At 33.6% G+C, this 16870-nt stretch overlaps 1 protein-coding gene across 5 annotated transcripts in view; it reads right to left on the bottom strand.

Annotated features, from left to right (window-relative positions):
• Positions 1-1007: 1007 nt before the first annotated feature.
• Positions 1008-16870, bottom strand: part of XRCC2 (homolog of X-ray repair cross complementing 2 (XRCC2)) — a 68056-nt gene continuing 52193 nt past the window's right edge. For 2 of the 5 annotated variants that reach the window (XM_022040858.2, XM_022040861.2), the window contains 3 exons: positions 15226-15319; positions 2657-2693; positions 2228-2557 (listed from right to left, as the gene is read on the bottom strand). In XM_022040858.2, coding sequence (XP_021896550.1) covers positions 2418-2557; positions 2657-2693; positions 15226-15319 — 271 coding nt within the window. In that variant the 3' untranslated portion in view covers positions 2228-2417. Of the gene's footprint in view, positions 1339-2227; positions 2558-2656; positions 2694-15225; positions 15320-16870 lie in introns of those variants that run through there. The other 3 variants (XR_015821577.1, XR_015821576.1, XM_022040859.2) reach the window with 3 other exon arrangements.

Below are 16870 nucleotides of genomic sequence, written 5' to 3'. Positions count from 1 at the left end.
TAGGATGTAGTTTCCTTTTAATTATGCTGAAACAGTTTTCCTTATACTTACCCTTTCATTGCAACTAAGCTTTTTCTTGTTGGTGCACAGCTTCGTTAAAAATTTGGTATATCGAGGTGCTTGCTTAATTATATTAAGTAAAAGAATATTTAGCTCGACTTTGCAAAAAGTTTTTAAGATCTCCTTATCTTCTCTTTCCTTCTTTAATTGCGTAAATTTTTTGGAAAAATGGTGGAGGGATTTGAAATGGTTTTAGATGGTCAAAATCTAGGTTTGTTTTGTGTGTGTTGCCATCAACTACAGTTTTTGGTTCTATGTTTTGCTGTAAGCCTTCCTTAGTTACGACAACTTTATAATCAGAAATCAAGTAAATTATTTGTTATAGGTAGAATCATTGATATACGTGTGGATAACATATAGATTTTTTTTTTTATGTCTTCATTTAGTTTGGTTAATTCTTACCCGAATTGGATGATGAAAAATTATCATATCCGGTTCTTTCGAAGGATGAATTTATAAGATTACTATTTTAATAAATGATGATGAGAAAAGTAGTGACATTGATCTACAAAAAGCTTAGCAAACTCTTGAAATAGCAAAAATTAACTTGAAGAAAGCTGAAGGCAAGGAAAAAATGAGACAAATCTAGCTCTCAGACAAATTCGAACATGAGTAAGGGCTATCAATGTAATTTCGTAATTAGGTACCAAATAATCAAAAAAACATCTGCATAAAAGAAAGAGATTCTAATATAACAAAAAATTTATAAAAAAATAGGATGGAAAAAATAAGAAATCAACACATCCCTACTCTAGCATTACTTGAGATTGCACTTTACTTTTATCACATCTTATTTTTATCACTCTTTTAACATTTTTCTGTTTTATATTTTATCTCAGCTCTCATCTATACATCAATTCTTCTTTTGGACAAACATTCAGTTCCTACTTCAATTTATATTAATTGAATCTCCATTTTAAAAAAGTCAAGGTGGAATAAAAGTGAGATTAAGCAACTCATTTTAATTACACAGGTCAAGATTAATACAAAGATTTCAGATACGAATTCAAATAAAAATACAATGAGGACTAAACCAAATACAAGCAATACTTTCATTTTCCTAGACCTAGATCGATCCTTTAGGACTTTCTCCAATTGACTCAAATCCAAACATCAAGTGTACCGAGGTCTATTCATTATGTGATTTGTCTTCCTTTGCTAAAACCTTTTTATCAACAACTTCTTGCTTCCTTGCAGCCTACTAGGATTCTTCCTTAGGCATACTTAAAGACTAACCAATAGAAGATCCAAAACCATATCATCCACCTTCAGCTCCTTCTGCGCATAAATATGATCCATGTCATTAGCTGTTATAATAAGTCTAAAATGTCATCCTCTTTCAGTTTAATGTCAGAATCCTTACAGACTACTAGCAAAGAACTAATAACTAGAAATAGGTGATTAATCTAGAAGATTTATCATATTACCACTTAAAATATGTTTGATTAGGTTTAATAATTTTGTAATGCAATTAATTGTATTTTATATAATTGATGGTGTAGGTGAGACATTATCATGATTACAGTTTTGATTGTATCATTACATTACAAGTTTTATTACATAATTCTATATTTGAAACAAATAAGGTAATAAATTTTGAAAAAAATTTATTAGTGTTACATAAGTTATTAAAGAGAACCAAGCAGTTAATTACACTATACTTCGAGGTTAGTAATATATTTTAACCACAAAAGCTCTTTTAGCTAAATAACTGATCAAGAAGCTCATTCCCAAGTTTTTGGAAAGAGACAAAACGGCATTTTTTTTTGGTAACCATAAAGGTGGGATTAGAACACTCCAACCAGTCCACAAAATCGTAGTGTTTACCATATAATACCCAAAAACTTAATGAATTTTGAATTAATATCCATAGCGGTAGGTCGGACATTTTCGACATTCCATTTGGCTCTGCTAACTTTTGACATGTTAAACATAATTAGTATTTTGATAGAATTTTAGAATGTAGTAACCTTTTGTACTAGAGCTAATCGTTTTAAGAATTTTCCCAAAGAAATTAATCAAAGCTTTTAGAGAATAAGATGATAAAAGCACTTGCTTATTAGGCTTTTTAAAACCAGTAAAGATGCTTAAAATCCTAACAACATATTTTCCTTCCAAGAAACAAGTATGAAGAAGAAAAAAAAAAATACCTGTGTGGCCATCTATATGCAGAAATATAAGCATTGAAGAAATCATCTCATACATTAATTTGGGCATAGCACCATAAGAGAGATCACGAAATAAGAGGGCTGAGGCAGGTGGATCTTATTCCATTTGTCCTAAAACAGACTTCAGGAAACAATGAAGATGCCTTCCTGCATGTGACCAATTACAGAATTATCCACATGTATGGCCCTCTACCTGAAACATGTTCTAAACCGATAATCATTTCTTACATCCTTCACCACAAATTTGTCCAAGGAATCTAGTGGTGGCAGTAACCATTCTGATAAATAAACAGAAAGATCTTGATGCTCACTGACAGTAAATTGATCATCTGGAAAGCAACAAATATATGAATAGAAATTCATGAGAAGTGGATAAAAAAGAATTGAAAAAAAGATGGCAACAGTTAACATAGAATAAGTTATTGAACCTGTAGCTTGTATGTAAATCCTGTGTGTAACAAGAGACTGCAACAAAGTTGCAAATGTATGATCAGAAAACGTTAAAAAACCATTGTATGCTACTCAAAGAAAGAGATTTTAAAAGGAGAAAGAAACTTCTATTCATTCCTTTGCTAGGAACAAATGAATTTCATTTGCTTAATTCATTTTAAAATCTATAAATATCTTAATTATTAGATGGTTGAAATCCTTTATAAAATGAACTGGTGGCAATGATGTCACGTGTACATGCTTTAAAATAGCTGAGGGAAAGACTATAAGATAAGGGTGATTTTTCTCTTTTGAGATGCTTTTCTCGGAATAGAATCTGTTATTAGCAGAAAATCCATTGTCTTTAAAAAAAATCAAGGTGGGAGGAATACCAAGGCTGTCTTATGATAGTGAATGCCAAGTATAAGAATAGAGGTAAACGAATGTACACTCTCAATGGAATTTATCCGTGGGGAATACATGCCAATATCACCCCCATCTTTTTTGAATCCCCAGTGAAAGCTCTCTTCTAGGCATGGAGGTACATACATCCATACGAGTGACAGTGGTTCACAGCCCGAGGACTAAGTGAATCTTTCTATCTCAGCATCTATGTGATATAAACTCTACTTAGTTTAGTGTCAGAGTTAAAGGAAAAGAACTATGATTTATACCAGTATTCGTATTGGAAGAGAGACTTCTTAATGCTACTGGAGAGTTGACTATGAAAGATGACATATTTGCGGACACTCTGACTTAAATCTTAAATAAATTCCATAATTAACATATATTTTATAGATGCTGGATTTCTGGTTTTCTATCTTTCTTGTGTTATCAAGAAGCAGCAATCAGAGGTTGTCATTAACAAGCAATGTCGGGAAGAGGTGATCCTCAATGAACCATATTACATATTCTCAAACTATGCATGGAATTTTTCTTTATGAACAGGAGGTAACAATACTTTGGCATAAGGGAAATCAGCAACATCTATGCTTGGTAGCAAGCGGTGCTGTAACAGTGAAGCAGCATTGTTGCCTATGTGGCAACTTTTTCTTATTTTGATTTTTCTTGGCAATGGAAGTATAAAACAGTGTGGTATAAAAATCAGGCCTTAATAATCTAATGCTGATGAGGTAATTTTGACGGGAAATTTACTAATTTAGGAATATTTCTGGTGTTAAGATTTGATGGTACCGTGATGAATCGAAAATGCAACAAAAGTAGGAAATGATACCAACATACTAGTATAGGACTAGAAGAAATCTAGGTATGACTTTAACATAGATGTGGAGGTTATCATTGAATTGGTAGATTTAGGTGGCAAGCTGCAAAGCATCTTCTGATTGATAAGAGTAAAAATTGGGCTGTTGGCATTTGAAATCCCATGTATGTTAAGTTCTTTGTTTCTATTTACCACTGCTTTTGAACAAGAAGCAAGAAGAGTGTTGTTTAAAAAGGAGTGGTGGTTTCATGGCAATCCTGTTCTTTTCAATTGTGGGTACTTATGGTTTGCTGTACTAACAAATAGTTTCTAACTGAAATGGTGCTTACACTATTTCTAGAAAAGGAAAATAGTGGTTTTTAAAAGGAAAACAAAATAAAAGTGTTTCCCTTGTTTGAATAACTAAAAATCTGGACAAGGAAAGGAATTAAAAGGATTGTTGTAATATTTTGTTAATTTAATTTAATAAAAGAAAAAAAAAGAATTGTTTACAAAAAATAGTCATCAATACCCTTCATTGATAAACTGATGAGTTAGAAAGTAAAGATAGAATAAATATTTTCCTAGAAACTTTTAAACTCTTTCCCTTTCCTCCTTTTTCTCCCCAACTTTGGAGGAATCAGAAATTTAGAATTTCGAAGGAAATGGAGGGATGATCACTACTCTAAGTAATTTTTATTTTTTATCCAAACAAGTAAAAGGAATAAAAATTCCTGTATGGGCTAAAATTCTTCTTATCAATTTTCTTGTGCAATTGATGAAGGATTTTTACCATCAGAATTGAAACAGCCTCGAAGAGGAAAAATAGAAAATATTGGTGTTGCCGGGAATCCGAGTCCAATTTTGAAATGTTCCTTAATCAGGAAATATGACTGGCTGAAATGAAATTCTACTGCCAATTTCAAAAAGTGCAACTACTGGAATTTCAAGGCCAATGATTCTGTAGAAATCTCTAGGATTTTCTCTATACTTAAAAGATGGGTAAAAAGAGCGCAATCAATTCTGTCTATCGTGATAGTCATATGAATAGTGATTCAAGTTCTGATATTGGATTTGAAGTTCATCCTTTTGCTAGAACAGAAGTTGGAGAATTATTACGTTAAGATTGATATTAATTCAATTTCTGAAGCACATGAACAATTACTTTTGGATCAATTACAGGCTGAACATGAAGAACACAATTTTGTTAATCAATGTTTCAAAAGATAACAGTATATTACAAGGAGAGAACAATTTTTTTTTTTCACAGCAGTTTGATAAGATAATATATTGAATTCAAATCTTCAAGATATTGGGCAAAATAGGCTCAACATTTTGGGAACAACATGCTGTTATGCTAATACAAAGGCAGGCATTCTTCAATGTTTAGTGGGAAAATCCTTGAATTTTGCGGGATTGGCATAACAGATACTGGTTAAGAATTTATTGAATTTTTTAAAAAGTATTTTAGGAAGATTTTCTATGTAATTTTATTATTGATTTGTTGGAAGTATTTAGATTTTAGTGTTATGATTAATAGATATGTTGAGATGTATTTAAATTTTTTTTACATTTATGAGGTTATTTATCTTATTTAATAACGGTTGGAGGGATCTGTTTTATAAAATTTAGGAATTTATGACTCCTCATGCTTAGTGTCATTTTCTTGAGTATCAAAGAGCTACTTAGTGTTTTAGCTCTTCACATGAGTTGTTTAACAAAATGAGAGGAAAAATGATAAACACGTTTTTGGATAGAGCTAACGAGAAAACTAGAGATTTTGAAGAGCATTTTCTATATTTTTACTGTTTTGCTATTGATTTGATGTTAAAAAACTTAAGGCACTTTATTTTTCCCAATTTAGTCAAAGTAACCTACTATAGCATGAATTTTATTGATCTTTGTTTGTATTTCTCCTACTTGTCATAGTTCTTCATTTATTTGATTCATCAATTTCCAGCATCATAATTTAATATTTCAGTAAGTTATCCAAATTTGGAAGCTAAAACTAATGTTTCTTATCTATTATTTATGTATTTAATTTTGTATCAATATTTTGATTTGTTTTATTTCTTATTTGTTGTTTATATGTCAAATCTTTTATCCAAAAATTAATTTATTTTATTATTAGAACCAAATTGCAGAACTGTTTTTTGATGGTTTGTGTTTCTCGAACCTATGTTCAATTGCTAAAGAGTTTAGCCACCAAACTTCGGTAGGAAAAAACAACCAAGTTGCAGAATTTGATCGGTAATGTTTTCTTGCCTTTGATTTTAGTGAAATTATTAGTACCATTAGAGTTATTAGTCTCCAAACAGCTTTATACATGAGACAGATTTTAAAATTAATTAATTCTAGTTATTAACAATATGTTAGATATACTTCTTACTCTGCAGTCTCTCTCTAAAACTTTTTCTCTTTAAAAACTCTCTCTACATCTCAAGCTCTTATCGAATGCAGAATGTTGTTATGAATTCATGCATGTGTACGACATAGACTAAAGAGAGAGAGCGACCGCGTGCGGCTGTCGTCCATATCAAATGAATTAATTGATAATTAATAATCCAGCAGATTTTATACAATTAATCAGCAGATATTATGCAGTTAATCAGCAGATTTGTTACAATTATAACAGCAGATTTTATGTAATTAATCAACAAATTTCAGACAATTATAACTGCAAATTATGCAATTAATTAGCTAGCAGATTTTATGTCTAATAGTAGAATTTGTAATGCTTTAATAGCTTTAATTAGAACAGATTTGTTTAACTAATTTAGGAGCTGAAAATTGACTTATATATTTATACATATAATGAAAATTTTCCTCCATAGAGAACATACAAAAAATTTTATGCTCAAAATCTCTTAAATTGGCATAGTATCAGAGCATAAGTTCTAAATTTTTAAGTTTTTCTTTTCTTTTTTCAAGTTCCAATCTTCTTGTTGTTATTATAGTCCCTTATTCTTGTTTGTTTTTGATAAAGTTCTCTCAGCATCATGTCCACAGACAAGTATGAGTCCATCTTAATTTGTTTTAATAGCAAAAATTATTCAATTTAGACATTTCACTTCAAAATTTTTGTCAAATGGAAAGATTTATGGGGCCATATTGATGGCAGCAAACCTGCCCCAAACAAATATAAAAAAAAGGATGAGCATGCCAAGTGAGAGGTCAAGGATGCTCAAATTATGGCATGAATTTTAGGATCTATTGACTTGAATATCATTTTGAATCTCAAACCCTTCAAGACTACAGTTAAGATGTAGACTTGTTTAAAGAAACTCTATAGCCAGCACAACACTACTCGAAGATTTCAGATTGAACATGAATTAGCTACTCTTCAATATAGCAGTCTCTCTATCTCTAATTTTTATTCTATTTTTATGAATTTTTGGACTGAATATACTGATATAGTATAAGCTACCTTACCTCCTGAAGGTCTTATATATGTTCAATCCATTCATGAAACTACTAAAAGGGATCAATTTCTTATGAAACTTTGATCTAAATTTCAAAGTCTCAAGTCTAATCTTATGAACTGGGAACCTGTCCCCTCATTGGATGTACGCATCAAGACTTTATTTTGTGAGGAATAATGAATTCTCACGCAAACCACTGTGAAACAACAAAGATCTATCTTTGTTCCAGTAGTTTATGCAGTACAAGATAAGTCAAAAGGTAGAGACTTGAACACAATTAAACATTTTTGTTGCAAGGGGTTTGGGCATTATGATTCAAACTGTTCAAAAAAATTCTACAATTACTGTAAAAAAGACAGTCACATCATTAAGAAATGTGCTATCCGACCTCCTAAGAAATCTGAACAGCATATATAGCTTATGTTAGTTCTTCTAGTACTGGTAATTCTGTGAACATAGCACAGAGTGCTCCTGCTGCTCCTACTTCACCTGTAACTCCTAAAATGATTCAGCAAATGACCATCTTTGCATTCTCTGCCTTAGGACTCTCAGGTAAACCTTTCTCAACATCATTTTCTTATTACTTTGATTATGTAGCCTCTAATCATACGACCAACAATCCCAATTTTCTTACCAATAAGAAGAAATTATTCATAAATCTCAAAATTTATACAGTTGATGGAAACTTTTTACCTATCATAGTCACTAGTGACATTTCTTCTTTTTTAACAAATGTTTTTGTCTCTCCTAATCTTACAAGTAATTTTGTTTCTACCGGTCAGTTGGTTGATGATAAGTATAAAGTGGAATTTTCTAAATCTAGTCGTATTGTACATGATCAACAATTAGGGAAAACGATTGCAAATGGGCCTAAAGTAGGATGTCTTTTTCCTCTCCCATTTCTTTTATCTCCATGTTTTTCTCTGCCCATCATCACTTATAATTCTACTCATATTGATTATCAAGCATGATATAAATGTCTCGGACATCCAAACTCTAATGTACTCCATGTTTTACTAAATTCTGGTTTTCTTGGGACTAAAGACTTACCATCTCTTATTTTTGTTCAATTTGATTGCAATTCTTGTAAGTTTGACAAAAGTAAACTTTATCATTTCTTATTCACACACCAAATGTAGTTCAACCTTTTGATTTGATACATAATGATGTGTGGGGTATGACACCAGTTACTTCTCATGCTAATTACAAGTATTTTGTTACTTTTATTGATGACTAATAGTCGTTTCACATGAATATATTTTCTTCATTTTATGGACGAAGTATTTTTTGTTTTCAAGCTTTTCCATGCACATATTCAAACCTAATTTTCTGCTAAAATCAAAATTTTTCGCTCTGACAATGGGGTGAGTGCATGTCTCATTTTTTTCAGGAGTTCCTACAAACTAAAGAAATAATTTCTCAACGATCTTGTCTTTCAACCCCACAACAAAATAGGGTGGTAGAAAGAAAAAATCGTCATCTTCTTGATGTTATTCACACCTTTCTACTAGAGTCTTTTATACCCTTTCGGTTTTAGTGTGAAGCTCTCTCCACTGCTGTGCATCTCATGAACAGATTGCCCTCTCCCTCATTGAACCATGTCTCTCCTTTTACTTTTGGTTGTGTGTATTTTGTACATCTTCTTGCACATGAATGCCCAAAACTTATCCCTCAATCAGTTAAATGTGCATTTGTAGAATACTTAGTACACAAGAAAGGTTTTCTTTGTTATGATCCTAATCTGCGTCGTATTCGGATATCAAGAAATGTGACATTTTTTAAAAATTAGTATTTTTTTGCTACTCAGCATGATCATATTTCTCCTTTATTTTCTGTTTTACTAACTCTTCTGCAGATCCTATACCTTCTAAACCTCTTTTAATGTATCAACGACGTATGTCCAAAACATCATATCAAACTTTTACAACTATCGGGCCCCCTCCAACAAATTTCTTGACGGTTGATTTTGTTCCAATAGCCACACCTGTTACTCATAGACACAGTACTCGTGTTCATAGACCAGCATGTATCTTTCCCTGCCATTGCTCCCCCACCTAACCTCCACCATCCTTTTCCACAGAGAGCCATCTTTCCTCCAATACCTCCAAATCCATTTGCCATGTAAGGCCCTATTCATATCAACCAAAGATCTCAGTCCTAGTCCCTCCTGCTCAAAAGGTAGTTTCACCTCCTCCCACTTTACCAAATGATACATGCTTTTCTCTCTTTATCACCCCAAAGGAAACGACACTAAATGGTTTCAAGTTTCTTCGTCACCTTCGCCAGAATTACCAACATCAACATGTAGTAAATTAGTAGATTAGTTACGGTGCATTTAATAAGAGTTAATCTACTCCCTTTTGATAAGAATTTTTTTTTCCACTCTGCTAATCTTCTCTCAAACATCTCAATCACTAGCTCCCAACTTCTTCCTTCTTTATATTTGGTCGCCAACAAAATATCAAGAAATTTAATAGGAAGGGAAACTGATTTTTACATCCCAAAAACCAAGCAAATATTCCATCTTCCCTCCTTTCCCCAAATCCCACTAATTTAAACTTGTTCAAATTGATATTCAAACTAGATACTACTTGAAAACAAATGAGTACATATCTTAAATTAAGTAACATCCTCACCTCTGGTTAGCAAAAAATCAAAGTGTCATCAACAAAGAAAATGTGAGAGACCTCTTGGTTGTCGTTCCTCCCTAAAATAACACCCCTTAACTCCTTCTCCTTAGCCTTCTCCAATAACCTATTCAAACCTTGCATAACATAATAAACAATAAGGGAGATAATAGGTCTCCCTATCTCAATCCTCTTGACGTTTTAGAAAATAAAGATGGTCCTCCATTTACAAACATAGCAAAAGGTGGAAATACAAGCATACATCTAATTGCTCAATTTCTGCCCAAAACCTAACCCACCGATATGTAATCCAAAAATTCTCAACTAACATGATCATATGCTTTTTCCATGTCTAGTCTACAAAGAATTTCTTCCCTCTTGCTACTCACCAATTCATCCACCACTTCACTTACCACCATAACAACATCCATAATCTTCCTACCCTTCACAAAAGTATGCTGCCTTTCCCCAGTCACTTCCCCAACACCATCGATAAATGCTTGGCTAGAACCTTTAAGATAAGCATAAATATACAGTCCACAAACTTATCAGTCAGAAGTCTTTGATGCTTTTAACCGCCTTCATCTTGACAATAATAACCAAATAGTGGAATTCAGTGACTTTACAAAAGTCTCGGATTTATGAAATCCCATGAAGACGTTATCAAATTCCATGATTTAATAAACAGTTAAGATTATTGAATTCTATCTATACACCATCAGATTTATTAATTTTAAGTTATTTAATTATGTATATGAAAAATCTGATTTGTATAAACATATTTATAATAACCTAATTTTGTGTTGATCTTTTTGTTCTTGAATAATTCTTTTTTAAATAACATACCATGCGTTTAATCAACTTGATGTTTGAGTGCTTGAGAAATTGGATGACATATGATTATGATTTGTGTCTATAATCATAAAAGTCAAAATAACAACTAAGATAGGATTACTCAAAATAAGAAAAAATTTAACTCTAGAAAGAAAATAAGCTAAATAAGAAAATTAATTTATTAACTGAGAAATTCATAATAGAGGATAACTAAATAGAATCCCAGCTAATAGGAAATATCAAACTCATATTGACAATATCTATGCACAATCATTCTGTTGTGTTAAAAGAATTTAGAAATTTTATTTGAGTCTTTGAGTGTTTTAAACTTAATTAATTTACGTTGTTTAGCATTTTTTGTGATTCGTAATTTTAATTTAAATTTTATTTTATTTGAAATTATTTTATATATTTTCAATTATTTTATGTATTTTAAATTATTTTATTTTATTTTAAATTAAAAAAAAATTTAGACGATGAAACGGGAAAATTTGCTTGCGGGAAAAATCCTACGAGAAGGCGGTTTGCCAGCATGGGTGCTTGCGCACAGCGCGCACGCCCCATCCACATGCCAGCACACACGGGACATGCACACAGCATACACATCCCTTCTGCGCACACAACGCGAGACCAGGACTTGCGTGCGCGTCCTGTCGCGCGCAGGTGGGCCGCCCGGGCCTCAACTTGCGCGGGGATAGGCGTTGCACACTGTGCGTGCATCGTCCACACAACAGGTTTGTGCGGATAGGCCTTGTGCGCCTGAGGCTTGCACGCAATAGGCTTGCGCGCGTGGAGCCCTGCGCACGTGGCAGTAGGCCTGTGCGCTTGCAAGCTAGCCTGCAGTGTGCCAGCCGGAGCACTGCCACCTCGAGCAGTGCGTTGTCGTCGCCGGTGGAGGAGGTCCTCCTCCCTCGTTTTTAATGCGAAACATCTTTTTCTCCTCTCTCTTCACCAGATTTCGCCACTTGTCGCGAATTCAACGGTTCCGAAATTTTATAAATTGCCCTCCCCTTTCCCTTTCTCTTTACACTTATATTCTTCCATTTTACAAAGATTTAGAAAGAGAGAGAAAGATAGTAGATTAGTGAGAGAAAAAGAGAAAGAAAGGAGAACAGTGAGGGAGAAAACATTAAGATTTCGGTAAGAAATATACCATTACTTTCGACGTCTTAAGGAGTATTTTTAGATAAACGAATTTAATATAATTGTTATTTTACCTGTTTTATATGCTTCTGTGCTCAGATAAGTCGAATTGTTCTGGTCTTCAAGCACGCTATTTAAATTACAGACACTTGATGAATTTGCATGTAATAAATATAATATGTAATCAGTAATAGTAAAAAGTATTAAAAAAAAAAAAGAGAAAAGTGGAATGAATCCTGTATTGTTCGAAGTGTATCTGTATTAACATGTATATTGCATCAACTGTCTCGTTAGCCTTTTTATTCTCTGAGGAGTATCTGTTCCCCTTACCCTTCGGGGTATTTGTTTCCTCCTCCCTTATCTGGTCTGAAAGGACGTAAGACCGCTCCTAGTGGATGAAGGTGTGCCATCTGACGAGAGTGGTATCGCACTATATGTAGGGGTCACCCGCGACTAAATGATGTCGTAACTACAAATATCTATTAGAACCACTATGATTGGTACGGGACGTGATCATAAATCGTACCATAGTTTGGTCAGCCGGAAGTGGGCCTGAACAAAATGTCGTATCTGTATCTGATCTGGTCATTCCACTTGAATAGTTGAAAATCTTTCTATGCTCTTAGAGATAGAAATTTGTAATGATTTCGCGAAGTATTCCACGATCTGTGCATTTTATGATTTATTTGATTTTCTCTATTATCTGACATGATTTATATTTAATTTTTTGTACTAACGTACCATTTTTTTGACAAATAAATGATTTTCATAATGGTGAGATAAATAAACGAGAAAGTTAAACGGTAAGATAAAATAATAAACTTTTGAAATCTTAAAATCTTAATTTAATATTGTTTTCTTTACTAAACATATGAAACTCACTCTTTTCATACCCCCCAGATAAGGAAGAAAATTAGGAACCGCAGGCAGACCTACCATTAGAAGTTTATGAGAATCCCGTGGATCCATAAGTCTGAGTGAATGACTGTTTACGCATTCTGATGAATCCAATAACATAATGAAAAAAGCGGCCCTTATGTTTTGTATTTTGTACCCACTTCTAGCCTCAGTATATGTATGTATTTGGAATATTATATATATTTGTAAAGGATTTGTTATGGTTTGGTTCTGCTGCATAAATTTTTATCATGCACTCGTTATTCTAAATCTGTATCTGACACCCATTTGCCTTAATTAGCATTTGAGATGTCACAGATGGTATCAGAGCAGAATTTTTGAGAATAAATCATTTACACTGAGGTCTAGGGTAGATAAACCTTTAAGAGTACCTAGGGAAGAAATATGTCCTATTTTCAAAGATTAAATCTCCAACTCGTGTCTTCATTTCTTTTATAAAAATGACGTGAGGAAGACCATTCGTAGAGCGTACTGAACGACCCGAAACCCCGGATCATCCGATCAGGACTGAATTTGCAGAATTTTCCCGAGCCATTCAAGGATTAACTGCAGCCGTAGGACAGAACCAGACCAACCCTTGTCCACCCTCTGCCCTTGAATTCTGAAACACAGATCGGTTTATCTTCTACAATATAGCGGAGTTTAGAAAACTTAACCCCCCACACTTTGAAGGTGGTCCTGATTCTTTAGCAGCCGAAGCCTGAATCCTATAAAGTCCCTCTTGCAGCTTTCATGTTAACCGGTGAAGCCAAACATTAGTGGCGACTTAAGAAAGAAGTCCTGCCTACCTTTATTACATGAGAAGTTTTCATTAACGTTTTATTTGATAACTTATTCCCTGCTTATGTTCGGGAAAAGAAAGAGGAGGAATTCCAGAACCTCCGCCAAGGAAGCTTGTCTGTAGTCCAATATGCAGCCCGCTTTGTTCAACTGTTTAGGTTTGCCCATTTGATGGTCATTCCCAAAAGCCGAAAAAATAGGAAGTTTCTCAAAAGCCTTCGTGCCGACATTTATGATCGGGTCGCAATGCTGAGACCTACCTCGTATGCGGAGGTGTTTAAATATGTCCAGTTGGCCGAAAATCTTATCTCGGTTAAGCACTAATGCTTTACCCGAGTTCGTTCCTAACAATAACCCCAACAGCTTAGAAAAAGATTACCTGACCCTTCCTCCTGCCTTGCCCCCACCTACAGCTCCACTTACTCGAGCTAACTAACCTTGTCAACATTGTGATCGCTCGCATGGTGACCTGCTCTGTCGGCGTATCAATAACGCCTACTATTAGTGCGGAAGTACCCGACACCTTATAAAAGACTGCCCTAAACGACTAAAGGATGTAATCCAACCCGTATCACAAGGTCGAATGTCCTACTTACATAAATCTGATGTCCTTCCTGCTCTTGTCCTTATTCAGGGTATACTTTCTATTCATAATACTTCTGTCAAAGCTTTGATCAATACTGGTGCAACTCACTCGTTTATTTCTTATGCATTTACTTGTAACCTAGAATTTAAATCAGAAATTTTAGAAAAACGCTAGTGGTTGAAACTCCCTCTAAGGAACTACTAGAGGCTCATTGTGTATATAAAAACTGTAGGATAAAAACTTCAGTGATAGAGGTATGTGTAAACCTGATACTATTAGATTTTATAGGATTTGATATAATATTAGAGATAGATTGATTGGAAAGATATAGAGCTATAATAGACTGTAAAAGTAAAATTATAATCTTACGATCCCTAAAAAAGAAATAAAAGTTGTTATCATTTTTCTAACAAGTGAATGAACAGGAATATGGACGCTGATCTTGTTGTGTGTTCCATACCAATTGTTTATAATTTTTCGGATGTCTTTTCCATCGAACTCCGTGATCTACTTTCCCCACGTGAGGTAGAGTTCCTGATTGAATTATTGCCTAGAACCTAGCCGATCTCGAAGCCCACGTATCGCATGAGTCGCACTGAGCTAATAGAGCTGGAACATCAGCTTTTTGATCTTATCACCTAGAAATTCATTCGCCTTAGCTATTCCCTTTGGGACGTTCTGGTGTTGTTCATAAAGAAGAAAGATGGTACCCTCCAACTCTACGTGAACTATAGGGTACTCAATCGAGTGACCGTTAAAAGCAAGTACCCCTTACCCTGAATCGACAATCTCTTTGATCAACTGCAATGAGACACGATCTTCTTTAAGATCGATTTCAGGACCGGGTATCATTGGTTGAGAGTTAAAGAAGAAAATATTTTGAAAACCGCCTTCCGGTACAAATACGGTTTGGACGAGAAGTCCTATAGTTGAACCTAGTTTAGGAGTTCAACCCTAGATTACCAAGTAAAATTGAAATAAATAGAGAACATGATTCATAAACACTCTCCAAAAAGATGCTTCGTAACGAGTCATGCAGTTAGTCATGGAACATTACCTGCCAAACAAAAGGCATATATTCGCGAAACCAGGGTTGCTGACTGTTATTTGTTGCATTTCTTGAGTTTGCCACATTTAACGAAGCAAATTTCCTGAAAATACCATCAAAAAAGATATATTAGTTTTATTCTGAAAGAAAGAATTACAAGATAAAAAGAATGATGTTTAGGGCCCTATTTGTTATAATTCTTATATATTTAATCTATAATCAGAAAGCAAGAAACATGATAGCAATTACTTATTGTTTGAAAGCTCAACATGAAACTTTTTAAGTATAGTATAAACCAAATATCCCATGTCTCATAGATAGGATAAGCTTAACAGATTCCATGATGTGAAATAGAGTGAAATGAGGTGAGACTAACTTTCCAGAAGCTATTACGATGTTTTAGAATAATACAAAACTAGTTTTCAAGGGGAGGGAGTCCAGAAGAGGGCCAAAACCATTTGACAGGGGACCATTTTTGCAGGCTTGTGAATTTTTTGGCTTGAGCACAACTGGAGAAATTTTGATGATCATTATTCATCATTTCAAGAGATGTGAGTTAAATTGACTTTTCTAGCTACCTTTTGGACCAAAGCTTGCAGGAATTTTTGCAACCATTCTCTTGCTGAGCTTCATCTGAACTGGGAGGCAATCATTTATCCTCCCACATGATGACCCTTTTCTTAATCTTCATTGTTTATTCTAGTTTTACTGTTTGAGGAGGATGCTTTATTCTCCATGATTGTATTTCTCTTTCTTTCTCTTAATAATACTTCTTCCAATATAAAAACAAGAATAAATAAAGTCCAAAAGTATATAATTAGATATAATTTCTACGCAAAATTTAAATTTATTATGTTCGGAACTATTGCAAATGATAAAATTCATTTTAATATTGATTCCATCTAGAACTTGAACAATTAAATTTTAGATCGTATAATTTTGATGGAAATTATAACTAGACTTCCAAATTTTAAGCTTAAAATAATATTTATGGTACTGCTTAAGGCTGGAATTCCACTAAAAAGTTGCTTAAAATTTGTTTATTTTTTTCAAACATAAAAAGTCACCTAGAGAGAGGATGAAATTCCGAAATTGATTTTTTTTTTCTAAAGAAACCTAAATGTGTGAATTTTCAAAACCTCAGAAAAGATTAGTCTGACTTCCTGTAAAGATTTAAAAAATCATAAATCATCTAATTTCATCAGGCAACCCAAGACCAACTCATCACATGCATCAAAGGGAAATTTTTATAAAATGGTTACTGTCAATAGGCCTCTATCTTCTGAGTAGCACCTACAAGATCATAACTAGGATGCTGTCTAAGAGATTGATGGGGTTCTTGATGATACAAACTCCACCACTCAAGTTTTCTTTTGATAGGGAAACAAATTTTAGACATGTCTGTTGTGGCTAATGAAAAGTGGATCAACTGAGGAAAAAGCGGAATGCTAAAGTTTTTAAATTAGACTTTGATAAATTTTACAATAAATTCAGGTGGAGTTTCTAGATAAGGTCCTTAAGATGAAAGGTTTTGGTAGGAGGGGCAGAAATTGGATTAGGGTTTGTCTTTCTACAGTGACTTTTTTATGATTGCCAACGGAAAATCTAGATCTTGATTTAAAGAGAAGTGGGGAATTAGACAAGGAGATCATTT

This window comes from Carica papaya, chromosome 6 (assembly GCF_054855325.1).
Source record: "Carica papaya isolate Zhongbai chromosome 6, ASM5485532v1, whole genome shotgun sequence".
Taxonomy (NCBI): Eukaryota; Viridiplantae; Streptophyta; class Magnoliopsida; order Brassicales; family Caricaceae; genus Carica; species Carica papaya.
This window is presented reverse-complemented; position numbering and strand designations above follow the sequence as displayed.